Genomic DNA, 21,934 nt, shown 5'->3' on the forward strand with positions numbered 1-21,934 from the left:
TGTTCAATGTTGTCCTCCATCACTTTGGGAGGGGTTTCGTAAAAGGGGTGTCTATTGGGTAATAAATTTGGTTTTTTGTTGGGGTTATGAAAGAAATGACTTTAGGGTTTGAAGGAAACTTGAAGGTATAGATGAATCATTTATTGAAGTTAAGATGGATGATCGTGATATAGATGTTGTGATGCATGCTCTATTGGAAACAATATTGAATGGCGTATATATTTAGCACAGTGTGAAGGACGTCAATGTAAGAGTAGTTGAGCCTTAATGCATTGATTTGAATGAAGAATTTGAATCAAATGATGGAGAAGATGACCCAAATGAAAGTGATGATGATGCAAGGATGGTTAGGGTTGATAATAGTAAGGATGTGTGATCACTGCATTGAATGGTGAATTTGAAGTCATTGAAGTTGATAGGCCCAAAGATGGTATAAACAAAGTTGAAATAAAAGGTAAATCACCTAGGATTAAGGTTTGTGCCACAATGTCGCCAATGAAGAAATTAACCCCGAAGAAAAAAAAGCTGAAATTGATTGCACCCGCTAGGATCGTCAAAGCTCATAAAACCAAGGATTTTCAAAGAAGGATAAGATTAATGTGTGAGTGGTGAATTGGGTAGCTCAGGCCCAAATGCCTCTGAAGATGAAAATTTTCTTAAGTATGAAAAGTTTAGGAAAGTGTTGTTAAGTAAGGACTGTGAGTTTAAGTTAGGTATGAAATTTAATTCCTTAAGTGATTTCAAGGATACAATAATAGAGTGGTGAAATTTAAATAGAAAGCAAGGGCGAGTGTGGTATTTTGGCTTTATGCTCTAATGTAGGTGGTCGTTTTACTTTTCAAATAAAACCAATATGGATACCCACACTTGTGCTAGGGTTTTGAATAATATAACTCCAAAGTCCAAGTGGGTTACAAAGATTATGGTAAACGAAATGCAGAGATGTGATAAGATTATAACACTTGACGTCATTCAAGACATGAGGAAGAATTACTTTGTTGGTATTACTCTAAGCAAGACGTGTATAGTACCTTAATTTTCCATGAGTCGTATCAGAAGGAGTCATAACATGACTCCCTGGAAACGATTACTACTTCTAAGGTTTTTCTAAACCATAGGCCCAAGTCCTCTATAAATACTTCTACCCTAACGAGAGAAGAGGACGCATCATAACTTACACGTTTATACCTAAGCATTACGCTGATATACAAAGTCTTTCACTTCACGTGTGCATGTCCCCTAAAATCACATTATCATCTTCATACAGGGATTACCGTTGCCGCAGGCAAGCCCTTACTACCTCAAAATGTTATAAACCTACTAAGGTCCCTGAGTATCCTCTACCCTTGTGGGGACACTACTACATAAAAGATCCCTTTCGTAAAACAATATTACAATGGGCTACATGTTAACCGTGGAAACAACTTGATTTTGTGTGCTTCTTTTGTATTTACTATAAGATATTTCACTACGGTGTTAGTTAAAAAATTTAGTGAAATGTACCAGAAGTTACAACGTTTGAATCTCAGCTCCAAATATTTTCCACTTTATCACCATGGTTCTTTTAGTCAACAATGGTGTAAAGTTCAATCATTTAATCACGGTTCTCATTATCAACCATGGTGAAAGGTGATATTTAATTATATATAAGCAAAGTTATTTATCACTCAGTATATAATTGTTGTTTCTCTCAAAACAAAATCCTAACATATTTCATTGTTTTCTCTCAAAACAAAACCCTGACATTTATATCACTCATCTCACCAACGACAGCCTACAGGTTTGTTTTCACCAAACTAATACAGCGATTTCCTCTTCTACAAAGCTATGGCTACCTTCAGGTTCGTATTCATTAAACTCATGCAGCGATTTCGTTTATGTTTCAAACTCTTTTTATATATTATTTTTTAGTTTTTGTGCCTGTTTATTGTTTATGTTACAAACCCTAACATTTAATGTTTAAATCCTATCTATAATTGTTTTTGTTTCAAACCCCAACATATATTGTTTTTGACTTTTTTATGTTTTTGATAATGTTTCTTCTTGTTTCTACTTATAGGTACACATGTGTGGGTGAATGAAAAAAAATAATAAGGATGAAGCTAAAGTTGGCGCATCAAACTTGTGTGAGCGCTGCAAACACGTGTTTTCCGCTCTCACTTCAGCTTCATTCTCCTTTCCTTTTATTTTGTATTCCATTATGGGACAGGTGTTCGACATTGTTTAAGGCTTGTTGTTGATGAATATTGTTGTTAATATTTGTTTAAGATGAGTTTATTACATCTTATGTGGTTTGCTTGTTTTTCCAACACCTTATCGAATATATAACTTTTCAAATTGCATTAAAAAATTACAATATGCATTGAACATGTAACCTGTTCTTCTAATATAACTTATTTTGTCATATTATAATGTTCTAGATCAGACTGAAAGGTTATATATTTAGTGAGCCTATATAAAATAAGCATTCCACATGATTTATAATAAATTCAGTGTATATATCACAACAGTTGTTTAGAATAACCGTTGTTAAAAGTATTTGTTTAAATTATACCACAACGGTTGTTTGAAGTAACTGTTGTTGTAGATAGTATGTTACTTGACATATAATCACGATCGCACGCCCATTATAGAAAAAACCATACATACAACTATCTCTTACCTCACAACGGTTGATCATTCATTGGGGTATCCTTTTTCTAACTGTTGTGGTATCCCTTTTTCCGTAGTAGTGGGATACCATGCACACATGTACTTTTTGATCAGTACAGTGGCGCCCCCGGTAAAGCTAACATGGGCCACGCCTTGTTCACCACGATCACCATACTCACTATTATCCTCCACTCTTATACTCAGCCTTTCAGGAGAGCTATATCCTCTACGCCGGAGGATACCAGTGGTATCATTGATGCCAACGCTCTGGAGAAGATACACACAGTCATGGACAAACTACGTCGTCGGAATCAGACATTAGAGGACAATGTCCATAATATCAAGAAAAGCAAATAAGAGTTTAATCCCACGGGGGATATGGAAGTTTTGGATCCCCAACCATTCTCAGATGAGATATGGGAAGTGCTTGTCTCTGAATTATGAAAACCCCTTGTCTCTGGCTAAGTTTTATGGGCACAATGATCCATATGAACATGTAGCCTCCATCAACACACAAATGACCATCACTAAAGCACCTGACTCTCTAAAATAGAAATTGTTTTCTAGTACATTCAGGGATGCTTCCCTGCGATGGTATATGGGTCTACCTCGAGCCTCCATTACCAACTATTAGGAGTTGGCAAAGAAACTTATGTATCAATTTTATACCAGCCAACACAAGAAGATGTTCACCATCAGCCTGTTCAATATATGATAGGGTCCACTAGAGATAACAAAGAGCTATCTCGCACGGTTCAATGAAGCCATCACCAGGGTCGTTCCTCCAAACCAATAAATGTTTGTGGGGGATTCCCAAAATGGACTCAAGGAGGAAAAATTTAGCGAGACTCTCACCTATAAGCCAACACTTTCGTTAGTGGAAATGGTCACTAGAACAAAATATTACGTAAAAGGCGAGGAGTGAAACACCGAGAAGAAGACGTGAGATGTCAAGAAGCATGTTTTCAACACCGAATGTTCACACCACTAAAGGAAGAGTAATTGTACCTCTTCTATCAAAGACAAGACTGCCTTTAAGAGATTAGACAACATAACGAAGAGCTTCATGCCTTGGAACACTCGCCATGAACAAATATGGCGCGAGGTTCTTCATCTATACAACATCCTTACGCCTTAAGCTCCGAAGGCATGTGTAATAGGACCTGAACTAGGTAGATGGTGCAAGTTTGATAGAGTCAAAGGACATCACATTGAGATTGTTACCAACTCAAGAAGATATCGGGAGGATGATCCAGGAGGGACACCTCAATAAATATGTGAAAGACAACTCTTTGTATGGGTTAGACAAGTACAACTTGTGAGGGAAAGATGATTCAAGAAGCCCTAAGCCCAACGAAGCAAATGAGGAATTTCAAGACGAGGGAAACAATGTTGTGTGCCACACGATCAATACTATTATAGAAGGATTCGCCGAAGGCGGGGAGATTAGCTCCGCCTGTAGAAAGCACGCTCGCCAAATTCTGAATATAGAAGACGTCCCCAATATTGAAGGCAGATGTTAGACCAGGGCGCCTGAAGCCACGATCGACTTCTCTGAGAAATACGTATATGACATCCACCCTTGCAATGATGAACTCATGGTAATTACCATTGGATGCAATGAAAGAGAGGTCAAAAGAGTCCTCATAAACCAAAGAAGTTATACATATATTTTATATTGTGAGGCATTTGAAAGACTCCCTGTAACACCCTGATTTATCCCACCGAATATTAATAAAATTCGAGTAATAAAATTCCATTCAATACAAACCAGGATGTCACATTTCTTCATAATACAAACGCTTGCTCGCAATTAACAACAGATACATAACACATTTAAGTCGGATGAACTGATCAAAACCATATAGTCTATAAAAACATCTTTTATTACGCAGCACAAATTATTCATAATTCAAATAAAAGCCAACATAGCAACTTGGTTCGACAAATAGTCAACATCAATATTTAAAAATACTTCCACAATTATATAAAATCCAACAACAAAAACAAATAGTGTTCATCCCCTTGTTGGTGTAAGCCTTAGAGGCTAATACTTTTGGTACTTATATCGAATTATTTATTAATAATAAAAGGTATTTCTTTATTATGTTTGTTTTTCCAAAATAATAAAGTCCCTAGAATAGTTAGTTTGTTTAATGAAATGTTAAGTGCTACTTAATCTTGAGCTCCCATTAAATATAAGGACATTATTCGTAAAGTATTCATAGTTGAGCTTTATTGTGAAGCAGTAAAACATTAAAGCATCAAGACTATTATGAAGATAGACTGATGATCACATCTCATGGATCATGGATAAGGAGTTATTAAGTCTTGACATAGGTATAAATATAAGGAGTAATATTTATACTAGATTGACCCGCTATGAGAATACTACATAGAATATTATGCAAAGTGTCATGAGTTATTCTCATGGTGATAAATGGTGTATACCACCCTTCGACTTGAAACCACTATGAATCCTAAATGTAGAGTCAAGTGCTTGTCTGTAACTGGATGACCATAAAGACGGTTGATGGGTACTTCACAAAGCATGTTGAGGGACATGAGTGACCTAGATGGAATTTTCCCATCATGCATAATGGATAAATGTCTAAGGGCCCAATATTGAACTAGACAAGGGTGACACGGTCTATGCCTTGTGTTCAATATAGACATAAGGGAAAAAGGGTAATTGTACACACAAGCATTATCACGGAAAGGTTTTGTCATATCACATGACATTTTCGTGACTTGGGTAGCAGTGACATATTGATAGATATTGTAGCCCACACAAGTGGTTTTATAAATAGAACCCTTGGGCAGAAGCATCCAGTCTCGATGAAAATTTGGTATGAGAAACCATATACGTATTTTCTTCTCTCTCACTCAAAGCCTTCATTCGGATCAGCTAGCACTGAGACTGAAGGGATTTGTTCCTGTGGACTGAGTAGAGGCGTTGTTCTTCATCAACGCTCGTGATCGCTCATTTGATTTGGCATCAAAGGTTTTAATCGCCGCATGAGGTAATTGTTTTTATCACAGATCATGACCATTTGTAAGGATCACTCAAGGAAAATTTTAATTTCTGCTGCGTATTGTGATGCAATTTTCCTTCACCCCTCTCTAGTGTTACGTATCAAAGCAACGACACTAACTCGAACTAACAGAAAGAAACATCCTTCACTACTGCTCACCTGCACGTTACCAACATAGAGGTAACATTCAAATAAAAGGGGTGAGATATCATAATAATATAAAGAAGCGTATGATAACAATTATATGAAGAATAAAGTCATACACAATTCACCACTTCACAAAGCATCAATATCATTAATCAACAAGTAGTATACAAGTATTTCAACAACAACAGCTCATCATGACATCATTAGTTATACAAAGATTCGTCATCAAACAGCTCGTCATCATTCATCACTATGTAAAATGCAATGAGACCAACAACTATGTGAATGCATGTGGTATTAACAAGGCATAAGCCCCCATCTCAATTACCAATAAATAGAAGCAACAACAAGGCATAACACATTCATCTTAACTTGCCAATCCAGACCATCTTATAGAGCATAAGCCCTGATCATGAATGCAATGTATGTGACACAGCATGCAACAACGACACCAATAACAATTATGCAACCACAAGGCATAATCCTTCAACAAACACCAACATAGGCCATCACTTCTTCGTCATCGCGAAACCACATCATACAATCACAAACCACAATTAACTTGCCAATCCAGACCATCTTACAGAGCATAAGCCCTGATCATGAATGCAATGTATGTGACACAGCATGCAACAACGACATCAATAACAATTATGCAACCACAAGGCATAATCCTTCAACAAACACCAACATAGGCCATTACTTCTTCGCCATCGCGAAACCACATCATACAATCACAAACCACAATTAGCAACAAGATTAGAATGTCTTTCTCAAGCAATCATCCATTCCAAAACAAAAACATAGGAAATTAAGTAATCAGCTTTCATCAAAAATTGTTTCAAAAACCATTCAAACGACTCTAGTAAATTCTGGAAAATTCACTAAAATTCTTGATAAATCCACTAAAATTCTTGATAAATCACTATTGTCCAAGACCCAATTCAGTTTTGCAAAAATAAAACTTCTTATACCAGACCTCGCTAAGCGAGACTCTCAGTTTGCTAAGAGAACCTGCGATTATGCAGAAAAATTCTGCAATAGTTCGCTACTGCCACAATCCTTAAATCCCTCAAAACTCCATCTTAGACAGTCCGATTTTACGAAAGAATCATATATTCATGCTCCTCTAATCATATAACATCTATTGGGACCTTAAAAACACGATTCTACGACGTCACTTTCGACACCAATTTTACGGTCAAAACACGAAATTTCACGAAACGCAACAACAACACTAATCATCATGCAATATAATTCATACAATCCACATACAACACATAGCAATAAGAATCATCATCAATCATGCATCAACTTCCTCAATTGCATAAAATTCCTCTTCAAAACCTAAGTTATCAACATAAACCCAAAACCCAATTCTTACATACAAATCCTCATACCCAACTTTATAGAGTTAGAACCCCACCATTACCTTAGATTGAAGGTGCTATACTCTTTCAATGGGATCCTTGCCCTAGCCTCTTTGTGCCTCTTCTCCTCTTTCACGTTCTCTCCAAAATTCTCTATCTTCTCTATTTTCCCAATTCTCTTTTCTCTCTTATTTTATTAATTTCTTACTGACTTTCATCACTCTAATGGGCTCAACAACACCCATCCCCACTAATTATAATGCTAACACTATAATAGGCCCAATTAACTAATTAATCATCTATTCTATTATTATTATTATTATCCAACTATATACTAAAATAACATAAATACCAATATTTAGCCACACCTTCATGTTTCTACACATTTAGGCATACACCCCTCCAACAACACAAATATACAATTAATCACAATTTCACAAAATAATTCACAATCAATTAATTAAATAATTAAATAAAATAAACGGGCGTTACACTGCACCTCGACCAAGAGGGCCTAAAACCCTTTAAGGGATCGCTGGTTGAATTCTCTATGGAGCAGGTGCAAGTGAAATGATACAACAATCTGAAAACCACTTTCAGAGAGTAGGGACGGGCCAAAGAATTAAATGTTAGATATTTGGTTATTAATGCCTCCTCTTCTTACTATATGCTTGTAGGGTGATCAACTTTTAACTAGTTAGGCACCATCTTGTCGGCTTTGTAACCATGCATGAAGTACTCATTCTCTAATGGACGAATGTGAGTTATCCAAGGCAGTGGCGGAGCCAGAAATTTTTGACAGCCTGGGCAAAAACTTTACCCCATTGATTATTCATCTATTTTAATTTTCACACTCTATTTTTATTAATTTTGCCCCTAATTTTACCCCTGATTTTGTCTAAAAATCAACTATTAAATTGGGGGAGTACAAAGAAAATAGGGGTTGAGCCCGGGCGCTTGCCCGGGCTAGCTGGGCCTTGGCTCCGCCCCTGATCCAAGGAGATCAGAAGATCGCCAAAAAATGTATGTATAGAGCCTTAAACTAAAAAAGGGTTCGCACTCTAGGCGTAAAAGATAGGAAAATGGGCTCAAGAATAAACCGCCAGGATCAACATGCAAAGGTGAGGAGACTCCAAAATCTAACCAGCAAGGAGATCGAAGATTTAAACCCTAAAGGAATCCTCTCTCACACCACTTTCCTTACTGTCGTTTATTTGTTTTCTTTATCACAATTTAGTTATTTTCCCATTAATTTTTATAGGCGAGTATTACATCTCTACGGTTTGTAAGGACATGTTATTTTATGAGGTGCACTCTTTTCCCTCTGTGTTTTACGTGTGGTGAGAATTTTTAATGAGGCCCCTCATTTTATTATTTCAAAGAATGTGTTTGTTGGTTATTCCCTTTTTTGCAAGAAACCTAAAAGCTTAAAAGAAGATCACCCAATGTGGCGACCAAAATGTTCGATCCCTAAGTGGGATCTTTGTCGCCTTAAGAGGCGGTCAAAAAGCTTAATCCCTAAGTGAGATCCTTGTTGCCCTAAGACGGTGGATCTTGTTGGTTCAAATTCCAGCCTGTGAGTACCGAGGTGGTTCTTCAGTAGTTGTGGGATTGCTTTTGCCTGATCTCCTTATTTTGTGCTTGCTCGCTTTTAGTTTTGTATCCTAATTTATATTTCTTGACACTTTTTGTGCTTTGTGTTTGTGTATTATTATTGATGTGTCTTGACTTTATATATATATATATATATATATATATATATATATATATATATATATATATATATATGAGAATGCATTTTTTATATGAGAATGTGAAAATGAATCTGAACCATTGAATTTTAAAATAACTGGTGGAGATTATGTGTGAATATTTTTCTCTCTCTCCTCCATTAATATCATATGAGAATGCCCTATATATATAAATTTTCATTAAAATAATAATAATAATAATAATAATAATAATAATAATAATTATTATTATTATTGTTATTATAATATTATAATTACTATTATTATTATTATTGTTATTATAATTACTATTATTATTATTATTATTATTATAATTATTTTAATTATTATTGTTGTTATTATTATCTTTAATCTCTATTATTATTACAAGTATAAAAACCTATGGAAGTTATACTTGTAATTAGAGCTAAAATAGGCGAGGGACTTAAATGAAATATCGTTGACATTAGAAATATCTAATCCGTAATTAGCACTAAAATTGGAGCCACCACTCATTCCCCGCATGTTTCTCTTAAACCCTTCTTCTTCATACTGTTTCACCTCTATTCTTCCCTAGGGCTTCATTTCTCAATAATACCGCAATTTCACTTCAACAAACAATCAAACATGTCATGTGCAGAAAAATTCCCGGTAAGTTCTTCTTCTCTTTCTTCCTCTTCTTCTTCAAAGTTTGTTACCAACACTTTCACTAAACCTCTCTTGGGTCACTTTCCACCGCTAAATACAAGATGGGTTTGTCCGCCTATTACTTGTTTCCGTTCAAAGACTCCACCTTTACCAACAAAAGTTTCTTCCTTTACAAACAAGAGGAAGAAAAAACAAAGTTATGGTAGTGTTTTAACTTCTGTTTTGAAGACTTTGGAATTGTCTAGTGATGTTGAAGATACCCTTGATTCCTTTGATGATAATCTTAGTCCAATTAGTCCAAAGGACATCACTATTATTCTTCAAAAACAGAGAAATTGGGAACGTGTTGTTAGGGTATTTAAGTGGTTTCAATCTCAGAATAGTTATGTTCATAATGTAATTCATTATAATGTTGTGCTCAGGGCTCTTGGTAGAGCTCAACAATGGGACCAATTGAGGCTTTGTTGGATACAGATGGCCAATAACAATGTTTTGCCTACGAATAATACTTACAGCATGCTTGTTGATTGTTATGGCAAAGCTGGTCTTGCCAAAGAGGCTCTTTTGTGGATTAAGCATATGAGAATGAGAGGCCTTTTTCCTGATGAGGTTACCATGAGTACTGTTGTTAAGGTTTTGAAGGATGTTGGTGAGTTCGATAGGGCTGATAGGTTTTACAAGAATTGGCGTGGTGGGAAGGTTGACTTGGATGATCTTCATTTTGATTCTTCGACTTTGAATGCCAATGGTTCGAGATCATCAGTGCCTCTTAGTTTCAAGCAGTTTCTTTCAACTGAGCTTTTTAAGACAGGTGGGGGAATTCGGGATTCTAATTCTACGCTGTCGTTGGATACGGAGATTGCTCCCCCTAAACCTCGGCTCTCTACCACTTACAATACCCTTATAGATTTGTATGGCAAGGCCGGACGGCTAAAAGACGCTGCCGATGTCTTTGCTGATATGATGAAATCTGGAGTGGCTCTGGATACTTGCACTTTTAATAGTATGATATTTATTACTGGAAGTCATGGCAATTTGGTTGAAGCTGAATCGTTGCTTGTTAAAATGGAAGAGAAGGGTGTATCCCCTAATACGACAACTTACAACATTTTGTTGTCTCTGTATGCTAATGCGGGGAATATGGATGCTGCTCTTTCTTATTATAGAAGGATTAGAGAGGCTGGGCTCTTCCCGGGTGACGACACCTACAGAGCTCTTCTTGGTGTGTTATGCGCAGAGAATATGGTTCAGGCTGTGGAAAGTGTGATTGATGATATGGAGAAATCTTCTGTATCTGTTGACGAGTGTTCTCTTCCCGGTATCGTCAAGATGTATATTAATGAAGGAGATCTTGATAAAGCAAATGACTTGCTTCAGAAGTTTCAAATGAATAGGGAACCGTCATCGGCTATATGTGCTGCAATTATTGATGCTTTTGGCGAGAACGGGTTTTGGGCTGAAGCAGAGGCTATGTTTTATAGGCCAAGGCACATGGTACGACAAGCGAGGGATATACTAGAGTTTAATGTCATGATCAAAGCATACGGCAAAGCAAAACTTTATGACAAGGCTGTTTTTTTCTTCGAAGAAATGAAAAATCAAGGAATTTTCCCTATTGATAGTACATACCGTTCTATTATTCAAATGTTATCTGGTGCTGATTTAGTGGACCAGGCAAGGGATCTTATTGTTGAAATGCAGGAAATGGGGTTTAAGCCAAACTGTCAAACTTTTTCTGCTGTTATTGGAAGCTATAGCCGTCTTGGTCAGCTTTCCGATGCAGTCGACGTGTTCGAGGAAATGTTGAAAACTGGTGTAAAACCTAATGAGGTTGTGTTTGGATCTCTAATAAACGGATTTGCAGAACATGGTAGTCTTGATGAGGCGCTTCATTACTTCGACTTGATGAAAGAGTCAGGATTATCGGTAAATTTAATTGTGTTATCAACCCTACTAAAGGCCTACAGTAAGGCTGGTGACTTGGAAGGAGTGAAGTCCATCTACGAGCAGATGCAGAAGGTGGAACATGGTCTTGATATAGTTGCATGTAATAGTATGATTACTACCTTTGCCGAACTCGGCTTGGTATCCGAAGCCAGACGTACTTTTGAAAATTTGAAAAAGGCGGGTCGGGCTAATAGTACTTCATACGAAATAATAATGTATCTTTATAGAGACATCGGCCTGTTTGAGGAGGCAATCGAGATAGCAGAAGAGATGAAAATGTCAGGTTTAATGAGAGATTGTAATTCATATAACAAGGTAATGGTCTGTTACGCGGTTAATAGGCAATTTCACGAGTGTGGCAAATTACTACACGAGATGGTATCTAAGAAGGTTTTGCCAAATAATGAAACTTTGTTTGTGTTATTCTCTATACTAAAGAAGGGATGGTTTCCTATTGAAGCAGTGGAACAGTTAGAGTCATGTTTCGAGGAGGGGGAACCTTACGCTTTACAAGCAACCTACGCATCTTTGTACTCTTTACTTGGTATGCATGCTTTGGCACTTGAATCTGTTCAAACATTCATAGAATCTGAGCTTGAAAATCTTGAATCTGCTGCTGCCTATAATGTGGCAATCTATGTATATGCTTCAGCTGGAGATGTTGCGAAGGCCTTGAATATACACATGAAAATGCGGGATAAGCACGTGGAACCAGACATCGTTACTCAGATTTTTCTGGTAGGTTGTTATGGAAAAGCTCGCATGGTTGAAGGTGTGAAAAAGATACATAGCCTATTAGAATACGGAGAGGTTGAACGGAGTAAGTCGTTGTTCAGGGCTATTAAAGCTGCCTATAAACTCTGCAATAGGGATGGTGATATGAGATTCATGTTTGACTCGGACGAATACTCTGAAGCTGAAAGTTAATATTCTGAAGCTGAAAGTGAGTATTCTGAATATGACATTGGAAGTGAAGCTGAATATGACTCTAAATCTGATTGAGATTCTCCAGGTTTGTAAAATCTCGAGTTCGGGTTTCTTCATACATCAAAACTGTATATATTGTAGTAGTCATCTATTCATATAAAGGGTTTGATTTGTTAGAAATATAAGGAAGTTGATGCACAAAAGTTTTTCTAAAATTTGTTATGGCATGACTTGTTGTTTTCATGCACAACAGAAGTAAAGAACTCAATATTCAATAGCATCTTGTATTTTCTCCCTTTCCATTGTTAGGTATTGACTGTTTTCTTTCACGCGCCGATGTATTGCGAGATGCTCTTCCGAGTACCAAATTACTAATCTAAACCAGGGTTCTCTGTTACTGACTATAGCAACTTGATAAATAAAAGACATTTCATTATCTCAATCAAATTACTTGTCCTTGTTTGTTTAACTTATATGACTGACTGAATAAGTAACTTGAATAAGTGTAAGCAATTCTTTTGGATTATAGAACTGTTCAACTAGATATCTAAAGCATAAATGGAAGTTACTCGAAACTGTAAAATGCTATTTATAGAAATAATTAGATTGGGGAGAAGATGATGAAGACTGTGAGCATCTATTTCTAAAAGATGAAGTTTTAGTTAAAGTTTGAAACAATTTTAAATATCAATTCATGTTAATCATCTATTAAAGTGGTCCATTGTAGAATTTGCCCAATTTCATTACCTTTGAGGTGGTTTGCAAATTAGATATAGATCACAAATTTTATTTCCATCCATGAGTCTGTGTAGTTTGAAGCTATCATCTTTAAATGTTAAGAAATTCTCCGAGCAAATTAGAAAATTAAAATTAAAATCTGTATTTTATCGAACCAGTTATTACCACTCTGAATGCTTATTTCTTTTAATGTAGGAATTCAATTTCCATATTTAAATGTAAAATATTCTTTTCTTGTCTCACAACTTTACTCTCAAGTATATTTGGAGATCAACAATCAAATTTCGTTGCTTATTTGATTGTGAAGGTAACTAAGCCTTACCTAATGTTGATTTAATACCATTTGATCATACACAAATTAGTCTTTTTGATTGAATTGAGAATTTCATGACAATTCAATAAATATTTGATTAATCCCAGTTTTGATTTGTAATTTGGTTTATATTATCTTGGTAGAAAATATTTTTTTCCGTGTGCAGCTTCCAATTTCCGTGTGCAGCTTCCAAAACAAAATTTACTTTTTTTCATACTAAACCGTTTTGATATGTATATATATTTATAATAATATTATCTATTCATTTTTGTAGGTGCTACAATATATAAAAGTATAACTGTTGCCAATTGCTTGCCTATGTATTATTGCTGGAGGCTGCATTATTTTGCTGAGTTTGAGAGGCTGTCTAAGCTGTTGTGTGGGTGTTAAGGTAGCAGCTTGGTGTTGTCGTTAATCTCGGGTTCATCTTGGTCGTGTATTTTTTTTCTGGTCATTTTCTCGCCCTATTAGCTATCACCGTACGCGTCATATTTTAGTGAGTTTCGGATGCTTGCAGTTCTGTTTCGGGTGTTGAGCAGGATAGTTTCGACAGCATTGCGAAAGTTTGTAAAATGGTGTTGAGCGTGATAGTTTCGGAAGCATTGTGGGATATAGTTTCATGGAAGTTGAGACAATTCAAAGCATTGAGGGATATAGTTTCATGGAAGTTGAGACAATTCAATATATGTTGTCTTATGAAAAGAGGATTGGTGAAAGAAAATCAATTGCATGTTTTTGTTCAATCTTTTGTTTAATTTGTTTAATTATCAAGGCATTGACCAATTGACCAATTATTTTTGTTTAATTATATTTTTGGTCTCAATTTTATTTGGTTAATGCAATTGATTCTATATAATAATTATTTATTTATAATTAAATATTCATTTCAAATTTAGATTTGTATTTAATTGTATTTTATATGATAACTATTTATACTATAATTATAATTATAATAATATTAGTAGTAAATAAATAAATAATTGATTGCAATACTTTATTAAAAATAATTAAACTTTTAATTTCACGGGTCACTAACATCATAATCCTAAGTTTTTTTGAAGTGATCAAGCCTTATCAAATAATCATAAGATATGAATAAATTTATTTGTGGTGATGCACAAGTTACCATCACCAGAATACTATTTTTTTTGAAGTGATCACCCTTTATCAAATGATCTGACATAAATGAATTAATATGTGCGGATGCATGAGTCACTGTCACTATAATACTTATTTTTTGAAGTGATCAAAGCTTATTAAATGATCTAAGATATAAATGAAGGCATTCGTGTGAACGCACGAGTCTTCTACTAGTTTTGTATATAGACCTATTGCAAGGTGTACCACTGTGTACAAAATTATCTTTAAAATTATCACTGCTAGGATGGGAAAGGTTACGGGAGGTATCATTAGTTAGAGTAAAGTTGTGTTCGTCCCCGGGCAACAAATTCATAATCATATTTTGTTAGTTTTTGAGTTGATTAAAGGTTACTCTAGAAAGGATGGAACCCCTCGTTGTATGATTCAAATAGACCTTAAGAAGGCGTACGATATGGTACATTGGGATGCTCTGGAATGTATTTTAAAAGAGGTGGGTATGCCTCAACAATTTATCAGATGGATTGTGCTAGATGTGTCCACTGTTTCTTTCAGGTTCAATATCAATGGTTGTCACTCTAATTTGTTGCAGGCTAAACGTGGGATTCGCCAGGGAGATCCCATGTCCCCTACCTCTTTATGATAGCCATGGAGTATTTGAATAGTATCTTGGATAATATACATAAGAATCCTAATTTTGACCACCATGCCAAATGTGAAAATTTTAGTATTACTAATCTGGCCTTGACAGATGATCTTCTGCTTTTTTTTTAGAGGAGATTATGTATCTGTAGAGCTTATGATGAATGCTTTCAAGACGTTCTCCATGTCCACTAGGCTTATTGCTAATCTTGAAAAATGTAAGATTAATTTTGGAGTTGATGTTGATACTAAGCGAGATATTCTCGGTCTGACTAGATTTACACAAGGTCCTCTCCCGTTTCATTATTTGAGGGTTCCCCTCACTTGTAAAAAATTGTCTATCCATCACTATATGACTCTTGTGGATAAGATTGTTGGGAGAATCAAACACTGGAGTACTAATTTTTAGAGTTATGTAGGTCGTGTCCAGCTTATTAGGAGTGTGACGTTTGCCATTGCGAATTATTGGATGCAATGCTTCGCTATCCCAAAGCATGTCATCCTCAAAATTGAGGTTGTCTGCAGATCTTTTATTTGGACAGGGGGTGCCTTATACTACTCAAATAAGGCATACATTCGCACAATCAAAGTAAATAAGGCATACATTCGCACAATCAAAGTAAATAAGCATGTATCTCATGAGGGTGTCACACACATTTTCAAAACAACAACAAGGCAAAACAATTTAACATGCAATGGTCACATACAAGTAACAAGGGATTAAAATTCAAACTAACATGCAAAACCACAACGGATAAACATCTCATCAAATACGATTGGTAAAATTTGGATGATTCCCATACATCATCCACCATGTCTCAATTATCTTGGCTCAAATGCCTCACATCCAAATATAACATATCCAAAGATTAAATACATAAGAGTCAACATTATCTCATAACTTCAATTCAAATAAAACAATAAAACCCAAAACCCCAAGTGTTACATTTGACCAGATCACATGTGACTACATAGTCACGACACACTAAGGAGCTCTAAAACTCCAAGTTAAGCCTCCTCCGAAACACCACTACTCTTCGGAATCTGAGCGATGTCGCAAATGAACATCATTCCAACAGAAGGGTGAGAATTTAAATCAATATAAACAAACAGAATAATAGGAAATGTAAAACACAACAAGAATACATTCCAATAATTCATCACTGTTCACATAAACATGTATCATACATAATACATCAAGATGCACAAGTTTACCTCATACGACATAGCTCCACAAAACAAGTAATCATATTCATTTACCACAATCCTTAATTGTATACAATTATGAAACACAATTCAAGTAAACAATACCAATCACAACATCCACATATATGCATATCCACCAAAATCATTCCACATAATCATATCACATAATCACACAACAACAATTCACACCGACACATGAGACTTAAGTGTGACTCTATGCGATATGCATGTGGATCCCTCTGTTATCATTTTCGGCAAGCTGATTGTCCATCTCTTGGACTAGATAACCACCTCTAAAGCTCCATATCGGCGTTAAGTTTTCAAACCCCAGTCGGCGTTAAGTTTGGGACAAGCAAATAATCTTCGTGAGATTACCCGACATTGCCTCTTTCAAAGACTCATGCTAGTGTAAGTGTGCAACAACAAGACTTATGCAAATAAGACGATTCTCAACCTCTTAAACTACATAATCACATCTTTTCCAAACATTGCATAACATTACACAACATGACTTCAATCTCAAACAACACATCAATTAGCACACAACAATTTAATCACATGTATTCAAGCATAGCATAACATGTATTGCATCATTATTCATCAATTCACATCATAATACATACATATTTCAAGTATTGTAAACATGTGTAAATTCGATCTGAAACCTATCCAAACACAATTGAATAAATTATCAAAATACATGGAAATCCATCTTAAATCATAAGCATACAGGATCCCAAAACAAAGAATCAAAATTCACAAAATTACAAAGCAGGCCGCGCTACGCGCCCATACCCCGCTACATGCGCTAAGTTAGAAAGTCCGGCGCCAAGCGCCCTCAGACCCACGTGACGCGTGCTACCTTCTGCCAAAAGGGTTTGCGCAGTTTCAACAGCGCTCTACACTGTGTGACGTGCCCTCCGTGAATTCTGCAGAAATTATTCTACGATGACATCAAACCATTTCCCCCTATTTTCCACCCAAAATCAGTTCCAGCTCAGATTTTATCACGAATTTCATGCTTATATCACATATACAATACATATAAATAATGATAAACATCAAAACATAACTCTCAAATCAAATTCATGGATTCTATCATAATCTCCAAAGTTAGGGTTTCACAAAATCAACATACATACATCAAGTCATATGTTATCTTCAAACCCATTCATAGAATCATGCATAGGATCATTATAACAAGTTAGATTTCACATAATTCATGGATTAACGCATCAATTCCACAACAAACTCATGATATAGAAATCTCCCAATCCTAAAATCATGCATTTTCTAACTCATTCATCATTTATATCTATCTACTTATAATCACTTGGATTCACACCCTTACTTTGAATCTCTAGTCCTTCTTCTTCAAGAATCTACTCTCATATTTCTCTTCTCTTCTATTCTCTTTTGCCTCTTTGCTTTCTAGTTTCCCCAAAATAGTTATGCTTCTAAAAACCTAATTTTCCTTACTAACTCATTTTAACAAATTGGGCTTAACCCACCTAATTCTATATTCTAATTAACTAGGCCACTACTAAACATATACTAGTATTCACATACTCACTTAATTAATTAAATAACACACATATTTAATTAATCACCAAACATAACAAATAATTAATTATCACACAAATAATAATTAATAAAATAAACACCTAAATAAATATGGAAATAAAAATCGGGTTGTTAGAGGTGATATTAGTAGGAAAAGTCATATGGCGTGGGACATGGTTTGTAGGCCGCAGGATTATGGGGGATTGAACATCATTGATCTTAAAGTTTGAAACAAGGTAACTATGTTGAAGCTGCTTTGGAACCTTAGTGGTAAGGCAGACAGTATGTGGGTTAAATGGGTTAATACCTACTACTTGAGAAAGGCACCTCTAATGATAGTTTGTATAAAGAATCATAATTCATGGATTATGAAAAGTGTCTTGAAGCATCGAGATAGCATTGTGGAGATCCAACCTGTGTGGGAGAATATGCAAGGTAAGAACCGATTTGTACGAAAGAGGTGTAGAATAGTCTTTATACGAAAACCACTAAGGTGCATTGGCGTAATCTATTTCGGGGCAATTCAGCAAGGCTTAAAGCCTTGATTACTTTTTGGCTTGCCTACCATGGGAGACTAGCCACCAAACATCGTCTGAAAAAGTTTGGTATGCTTAATGATAGTTACTGTTGTTTTTGTTCTGCCGATGAAACTATGAATCATTTATTTTAAGAATGCTCTAATCTTAAAAAAATATGGGTTACAATCCTTGAATGGATCCATATTAAAAGGGTTCACCTAGAGTGGGATAAAGAATTAGATTGGATAATCTCCTCCACCAAAGGTAAGGGATGGAGACCTACAATTTTGAAACTGGCTGCTGCCGAAACTTTATATGGAGTCTGGAAATACGGTAACGATATAAGCTATGGTAATACTGTTGATAAAATAAATATAGTTGACAATATTATTAATATGATAGTTTATAAGGGTTGGTCTAGCGGAAAACTTATAAAACATATAGCTGAGCTTATGCTGGCTTAACTTTGGTTTCATTTGTTTTGTCTTCTAGTCTTTTGTAAGGGCTGGATCCTAGCGATTGCCTTGTTCATGTTGCTATATTTTTGAATTAATACAAGTTACTTTATTAGAAAAATTGTAAAAAACAGCATTAATTTTAATTTAATATTATGTCAAGTAACTTTTCTATTATAGTTCAAGTAACTTTTCTATTATGTCAAGTAAAAAACAATATTATATATATAGTTCAAACATGACGTCAAATGTAATAATATTGTCGGTTAACTAAAATTTAATTTACATACATTTTAATTCAATAATCTCTTTATTCCTTTTTAAGTGTCGTTTTAGAAGAATCTTTTTATTTTCATTTAAGTGTCGTTTTTATAGTTTAATATTATAATTTGTCAATTATACCCTTACTTTATCAATAACTATGCTTCACATTTTCCATAAAATTAATTATTTTCTCAATTAATAATTGGAAAAGGAGAGAGTTTATGATTGAATTTATTTAGAAAGAGAAAATAAATGAGGGTATAATAGAAAAAAATAACTCTAATAATCCGCTATCTTGATTGAAGAGATTTATACTAAAATGACATTTAAAAAGGAATAGAAGGAATATTAGATCAAGTAATTTTTTAACGTACTTAACGATATATTAATTCTCAAAAAGTTAGCATCGTATTCTCTTTGCTTTTTATGTTTGAATAAGATATTTATAATTTAAGTATTTGTGATTGATAAGGACTCTGATTTTTTTATAATAACCAAATTTTTTAATTAAAATATCACAATAATCTTTTTTATATTTCAATTAAAATATTAATATTTTAAATAAAAAGTTATAGATAAGAGGAGGCGTCACTGCTAATAGTGCATGCACTTAAAATAGCACGGAGGTGACACAACCCCTGGCTCATGCAGTACCAATGCAATGATAAAACTGGCGCATGCACTATAGGTCAAAGAGAAGACGCCACATTCTCTAGCGTTTATGTGTGTTGGGTTGAAAAAATAAAATAAAGTAACAGTTAATTAAAAATAAAAGATGGAGAAATAAAAATATTAAATACTACTATTATTTAATTTAAATAGAATTACATGTGGGAAAATTGTATAAACAAACTTTAACGACACACGTGATCATAATGACCACCGTTTCACACCTCGGCAGTGTCCTTCGCCGTTTAGGCCTCCCATGATTCTGCTAGGTGCCTCCCAGGATTCATTGAGGTGTTTGGAGCGAGCTCCCTAAGATATTAATGTTATCAATCAAATCTAGCATCTCCTGCCAATTACGATGGGACGCGATGTTGTAATCGAGTTCGATGTCCATATCATAGTTTGGTTGTGTTGGTTGGGTTACGAGTGGGCGGGCTGGTCGGTTAAATTGAGACATTGATTCGTTTTGAAAACGAAGAAGTGGTTGTTATGGTGTTTGATAGACATGTGTTGGCTGAGTGTTTTTGCAGTGTGATGTTTGGGTGCTTTAGTGGTGTGATGTTTGGGTGTATGTTGGTTGAGTGATATGATAGGATGCGGTGGTATCATATGACTCATAGTAAGATGTGGTGACAACATATGTTTTTTGGTGGTATGAGTCATGTTATTGGTTTTGTGTTTGAGTGTGTGGCATGAATTGTTTACGGGTTTGGGTGTATGTGGTTTGGTAATCATGTTCAGTTTGTTGTTGGGTGTATGTAGTTTGGTAATGTTGTTGGGTTGGTTGTTTGATGTAGGAGGGTAGACAACTTTTTTTGGGTTGGTTGTTTGGGGTAGGTGTGTTGGTAATCATGTTGGGCGTTTGATGACGAAGCTCGTAGGCCTGGGTCGATCAAGTACCTCGGGTCAAACACAAACTGGATTGTCATAATCGATCTATACAAATTCAATAAATTTTGAGTTGGTTTAAATTCGTATGACATGACAGCTTCGTTTATGATTCATTGATGACGATACTTCCACTGAAGACACACATCCTTAACGAAATCTCTCCAATCGATAAAATTTCATTGGGTATCAACTCTTAGTTGATGCCATTGTGCCAAACACGTCGGAGAATCTGAGAATTGCTAATGCATGCTGAACTTCAATTTGACACGGTCACTATGGTGCATCTCCATAATAGTGAATCAGATTATCGTTATTTTTGCAGTCCAAACTGTAGTATCTCTTGGGTGAATTTCATGGTCCAGACCTAGATATGGCCTCCAAATAAACTATAGAGGAGAAATATATTATTCGATTAGTAAATGATTAATATTAAAATTAAATTTGCCAGATAATGAATAATTTTGTTGTAATACATCGTATGGTTCAAGGTGATCTAAAAGATTTTGATAAACCATTATACAATATTTAGGATATTGGTTGGAGTTCATCCCTCGAGTGGACCACCTAAACCAAAAGAGTGAAAATAAATTATGTATAGTTATTTGTAGTATAAAGTAAGTAGATGGAAATAATGTTATAAACTTACTTTGTCGCATATGTGAATGTGAAGTTGTTCTCGTTAATATGAGCTATGGACGACATTCTCGACCAATATAATATAAAGTAAATGAATGGAAATAATGTTAAAAATTTAATTCAACATAAAAATCCACATCAAAATGTATATTACATTTAACAGTTAATAAATTTTAATTGAATACTAAAGTGATTCAAAACTTAAATGTTCAGATTCTGATGGATCTTCAACATGTTAGATTATTTTAGCATGTTGGTATTGATGAGAGTGGGACTGGAATCGTTTGGTGTGACCGCCAAATTTTTATCCTTCAGAAAATCAAAACCTTGCTTCCGCCTAAAATGGAGTATGGAAACGAGAAATTCATCATAACATGCAAAGGTAGCCATGGTGCATCGGTTAAACACATGGATAATCACTTGGTGTAAAATAACTCTATTGTAGAGGATAACATGTGAAATAAAATTTGGAACCTGAAGGATCA

At 35.1% G+C, this 21,934-nt stretch overlaps 1 protein-coding gene across 2 annotated transcripts; it reads left to right on the forward strand.

The window, feature by feature from the left end:
* The first annotated feature begins 9,418 nt into the window (after positions 1-9,418).
* Positions 9,419-14,292, forward strand: LOC131620887 (pentatricopeptide repeat-containing protein At1g73710). 2 transcript variants are annotated; one of them, XM_058892070.1, is made up of 3 exons: positions 9,419-12,541; positions 13,390-13,501; positions 13,782-14,292. In XM_058892070.1, the coding sequence occupies exon 1, from the start codon at positions 9,562-9,564 to the stop codon at positions 12,454-12,456; it is 2,895 nt and encodes a 964-aa protein (XP_058748053.1). In that variant the 5' UTR covers positions 9,419-9,561; the 3' UTR covers positions 12,457-12,541; positions 13,390-13,501; positions 13,782-14,292. The 2 variants fall into 2 exon arrangements, with proteins under 2 accessions (XP_058748053.1, XP_058748052.1); XM_058892069.1 differs by lacking the exon at positions 13,390-13,501.
* The last annotated feature ends 7,642 nt before the right edge of the window (positions 14,293-21,934 follow it).

This window comes from Vicia villosa, linkage group LG7, assembly GCF_029867415.1.
Source record: "Vicia villosa cultivar HV-30 ecotype Madison, WI linkage group LG7, Vvil1.0, whole genome shotgun sequence".
Classification (NCBI taxonomy): domain Eukaryota; kingdom Viridiplantae; phylum Streptophyta; class Magnoliopsida; order Fabales; family Fabaceae; genus Vicia; species Vicia villosa.